Source organism: Saccopteryx bilineata, chromosome 5 (genome assembly GCF_036850765.1).
Source record: "Saccopteryx bilineata isolate mSacBil1 chromosome 5, mSacBil1_pri_phased_curated, whole genome shotgun sequence".
Classification (NCBI taxonomy): domain Eukaryota; kingdom Metazoa; phylum Chordata; class Mammalia; order Chiroptera; family Emballonuridae; genus Saccopteryx; species Saccopteryx bilineata.
This window is the reverse complement of record NC_089494.1, coordinates 212,437,980-212,442,289: the sequence shown is the minus strand read 5'-3', so window position 1 is coordinate 212,442,289 and position 4,310 is coordinate 212,437,980. Positions and strand designations below refer to the sequence as shown.

The following is a 4,310-nucleotide window of genomic DNA, read 5'->3' as shown; positions in this document are numbered from 1 at the left end:
TAGAAGTGTGTAGTTGGAATTAATGATTCCTAAAACTCATTCCAGCTCAGATTATCCCCTTTAGTGATGTTTGCAGCCTTATGCATCATTCATTCACTGTTTTATGTAGCACCTGAGACAGGTAATCAAATACTATAATTTCAATACTTATTCATTAAACAAACCTCGATTAGACACTTACTGCGTGCCAGACACTGTACTGGGTGTTTGCAATATCAATGTCTGTAGAGATCTACTAGAGGACGTAGAACTGAGGAAAAGACCACTAAGGGAGCTGAGATCAGAGGGGATGCTCACGCTGTCTTGTCAACACAGTAGAAATTCCCCAAGGGTGCGGGGAGTACTAACCCGTTTAAGTAAGGAGAACGGCGTCTCTAAAAAGAGCGGTGTGGACTGTTTTCAGCAGCTGAAAGCTGGGTAACACAGGACAAACGTTCACAGCACTTATTCCAGTTACAATCTGGCAAGTTTTGCGTGATTACTTGATTAATGCCTGTCCCCCGCTAGAACACAAGTTCGACGACTGCGGGAACTGCGTCTGCTCTTGCCCGCCACTGCTCTCTCATGGGCTGACCTGCTGCCTCCCCCTTAATAAATGTTATAGAATTAATAAAGGGTACGTGTGTCATTTCCAAAGTATCTTGAAAAGTGAATCTTCTTTACTAAAAAGAAGAAAAATCGCTGTCCCTTCTGCAGCCAATTTTGAGTTCCTCGGAAAAAAATCAAAACCTAGAGCGGAGCCCTGTCTTCCGATCATCACCGCTCAGGACACGAATGCGCGTGGAGTCACAGCGCCCCGGAGGATGGCTAAGGTCAGCCACGAAGCCCCGCCTACGCTCCCGGCCGGAGCCCACGCCAGGATTACCCAGTCCAGCGGCCCCGGCGCCGCCTCGGGTAGTGGTGCCGGGAACGTATTTGCACATTGCGGAGAAAAGAACAATCTGATTAACTTCCAGACTGATAGGCGGAAACCATAAAAACAATTCCCGTAAACTAAGAAAGCCCATACACCCGCACTTGGCTCCAGGTCCGAGACAGCCGGTACATGCGCAGTACAACTCATTGTACAGTCCCGGGGCTTCCGTAGGCGTAGAGACAGAGCGCCCTCTACTGGTCCCGGCGACCTGGCCTCGCGGGTTCTTCGCTATACACACCCCCTCCGCTACCCCGCCCCGTCCCCGTCTCCGCCCCCGCCCCCGGCCAGGCTCGCGAGAGTGTAAACAGAAGTCTCCCTAAGGGGCTCTACGGAACTAAACTTCCTATACCTATAGTTCCTACACGGAAAGACTTTACCCCAACATTTTTGAATTAAAGGGCAAAGCGGAAAGGGAGTCTCTAAGCCTGTGGGACTGAGCGGAAGTCTTGGTTTGCAGGCCACACGGAGAGCATCCTGGGAGCCGGAAGGAGGTCGGAACTCCTGAGGTCGAACGGAGCGCCTGCGAAACTCGCGTGGTAGGAGAGCGCGTGGCTGTCTCAAGAGGTGTGTTGTTGGAGCGCGTGAGTCGCTCGCGGACGTCAGAGGTAGCGGATAGTCTGACGTGTGTGGAGCCTGAGACTGCGAGCTATGGTGCGGAGATCCCGGCGCCGCGGAGCGGCCCAGTGGGCAGCTGTGCGAGCCAAGGCAGGTCGCGGCCCAGCAGATGAAAAGGACGACGATTTAGAATTGCCACCCTCACCAAGCGACTCCAGCTACTACCAAGATAAGGTAGATGATTTCCACGAGGCCCGATCTCGAGCCATCTTGGCTAAGGGCTGGAAGGAAGTAGAGAGTGGGGACGAAGAGGAGGATGGCGATGAGGAGGAGGAAGTGCTAGCCCTGGATATTTCCGATGAGGACGATGAAGATAATGAGAGTGCCGGAGATGAGGAGGATGACGATGATGGGAGTTCCGTGCAGAGTGAGGCTGAGGCCTCTGTGGATCCCAGTTTGTCGTGGGGTCAAAGGAAAAAACTTTACTATGACTCGGATTATGGTTCCAAGCCCCGAAGCCGGCAGAGTCAGCAAGAAATAGAGGAAGAGGAAAGAGAGGAGGAGGAGGAGGCACAGCTCATTCAGCAGCGCCTAGCCCAAGCCCTGCAGGAGGATGATTTCGGGGTTACCTGGGTGGAGGCCTTTGCAAAACCTCAGGTGCCTCAGGTAGATGAGTCTGAGACACGGGTCGTGAAGGATTTGGCCAAAGTTTCGGTGAAAGAGAAGCTGAAGATGCTGAGGAAGGAATCTCCAGAGCTCTTGGAGCTAATAGAAGACCTGAAAGCTAAGTTGACAGAGATGAAAGATGAGCTGGAGCCATTGTTGCAATTGGTGGAGCAAGGGATCATTCCGCCTGGAAAAGGAAGCCAGTATCTGAGGACCAAGTACAACCTCTATATGAACTACTGCTCCAACATCAGTTTTTATTTGATCCTGAAAGCTAGGAGAGTCCCTGCACACGGACATCCTGTTATAGACAGGCTTGTTACCTACCGAACTTTGATCAACAAGCTGTCAGTTGTGGATCAGAAGCTGTCCTCTGAGATTCGTCTTCTACTCTCACTGAAGGATGGTGCTGGAAAAAAAGAACTAAATCCAAAAGCAAAATCCACCAAAGCCAAACCAAAATCTGTTTCAGAAGCTGCTGCCTCTGCTCTTACAGATCTTTCTGACGATTCCAGTTTTGACAAAACTGTACTGAAATACTATAAAGAAAAAGAGGACAGGCAAAACTTAAAGAGAAAGAAAGAAAATAGTACCGAAGAACAGGCTCTTGAAAATAAAAATGCAAAGAGAGCCATTACCTATCAGATTGCTAAAAACAGGGGCCTTACACCTAGGAGAAAGAAGATTGATCGCAATCCCAGAGTGAAACACCGGGAGAAGTTCAGACGAGCCAAAATTCGCAGGAGAGGCCAGGTTCGTGAAGTTCGCAGAGAAGTGCAGCGTTATAGTGGTGAACTATCTGGAATCCGCGCAGGAGTTAAAAAGAGCATTAAGCTTAAGTAAAGTTTTTGCTTTAAGTTTAATTTTTTCCAAGTTCCAGATGAATAAATTTTAATTTTAACTAGTGAAGTGATTGTATTAATATATAAAACATAATCTTACATTTTAAAAATTCTTTTCAACAGGGAAATTGGTTTGGGTTATTGCTCAATTTATTATTTATAGTATAATATTTTAATTTATATTAAGGTCATACTAAAAACTGTGGGAGCAATATGCAGGTGCTTGAGAAAAAAAGTGGTGTTGAAAAAATGTGTCCCATTTCCTGTCAAGTAGTAGCCTAGGAAAATTCAAAGTTAGTTTTGAAGCAATGGTAAACTTACGACTATTTTTATAATTTTCCACATGAACTAAAGAGCACCTTTGGTGGACACTTGTAAAACAGCCTATAAAATAGCTGACATTATTTCAGTTACCTAATTTTATTCTTGACCAGGGCACTTGTTAACAAATAGGTTTAATGATAAACCTATTCTGTGTGGTAAAAGCTGAAGAGTAAAGAGGACCTTTGGTTAAAAGTTGAAAGAGATATTCTTTAATTACACTAATTGTGATATTTTCTAATAGTCCCTAATGTGGTAAATAAGGTAAAAAATTCTGTTTCCCCTGATGTACTGGTGACTTGGGGTTGTTGCTGTTCGTACACTCCATTTTACCCCTAGATAAGTGCCAACTTCGAGTGGTAACAAAGTTCCATTTTTCTTTAGTTGCTCTGGTGTTTATAGTAGGAAAGAGAGATTGAGATGGTGAATTTAAAAATATTTAGGATAATGGCAGGAAAGAAAATAAGAGGACTAGTGAAGGAAAGCACAAAAGATGTCTTAATTATGTCACTGTTTTTCATTAAACATTGTGCTAGCTGCTAGAGATGCAGAGATGATCATTGGTTATTGTTTATTAAACACTTGCCATGGACCAGATGTGTACCACCTCATTTAATCTTTGCAGTAACTTTGTGAGGTAGTACTGTTCTATCAGAGATATGGATGCTGAAATTCATAAAGTTTCTAAAAGACCCATGCGTGGGATTTTCGCCTGAGCTTGCTTAATTTGAGCCTTCATTCTCTTAACCTCTGGCTTTCATCTGCTTTCTCAGAGTAGCATACATGTCCCATTAGTTTATTTTTTGTTTTCTTATAAATAAGAAGTTGGAAGTTAATTAACACTGAGTGCTAGGGTACACTTTGTACTATACTTACTTTTTCCTCACAACTCTCATGTGGTAAATTCTATTATTCATGTTATAAAGAGGAACTGAGACAAAGAAGTAACTTCCTCAAGGTCATATAGCTATTAAATGGCAGAGGTAGAATTTCTTACCAGCCTTTCTTGC

General features: G+C 44.9%; 1 protein-coding gene across 1 annotated transcript; it reads left to right on the top strand.

Moving 5' to 3' along the window:
- Positions 1 to 1,305: 1,305 nt before the first annotated feature.
- Positions 1,306 to 3,038, top strand: UTP3 (UTP3 small subunit processome component). The gene has a single exon (XM_066281040.1). It carries the CDS (start codon positions 1,565 to 1,567, stop codon positions 2,978 to 2,980), a length of 1,416 nt encoding a protein of 471 aa, XP_066137137.1. The 5' UTR covers positions 1,306 to 1,564; the 3' UTR covers positions 2,981 to 3,038.
- The last annotated feature ends 1,272 nt before the right edge of the window (positions 3,039 to 4,310 follow it).

Bases quoted from the DNA above. Each gene is read 5' to 3' on its own strand.
- UTP3 (XM_066281040.1), top strand. From the start codon at position 1,565: ATGGTGCGGAGATCCCGGCGCCGCGGAGCGGCCCAGTGGGCAGCTGTG.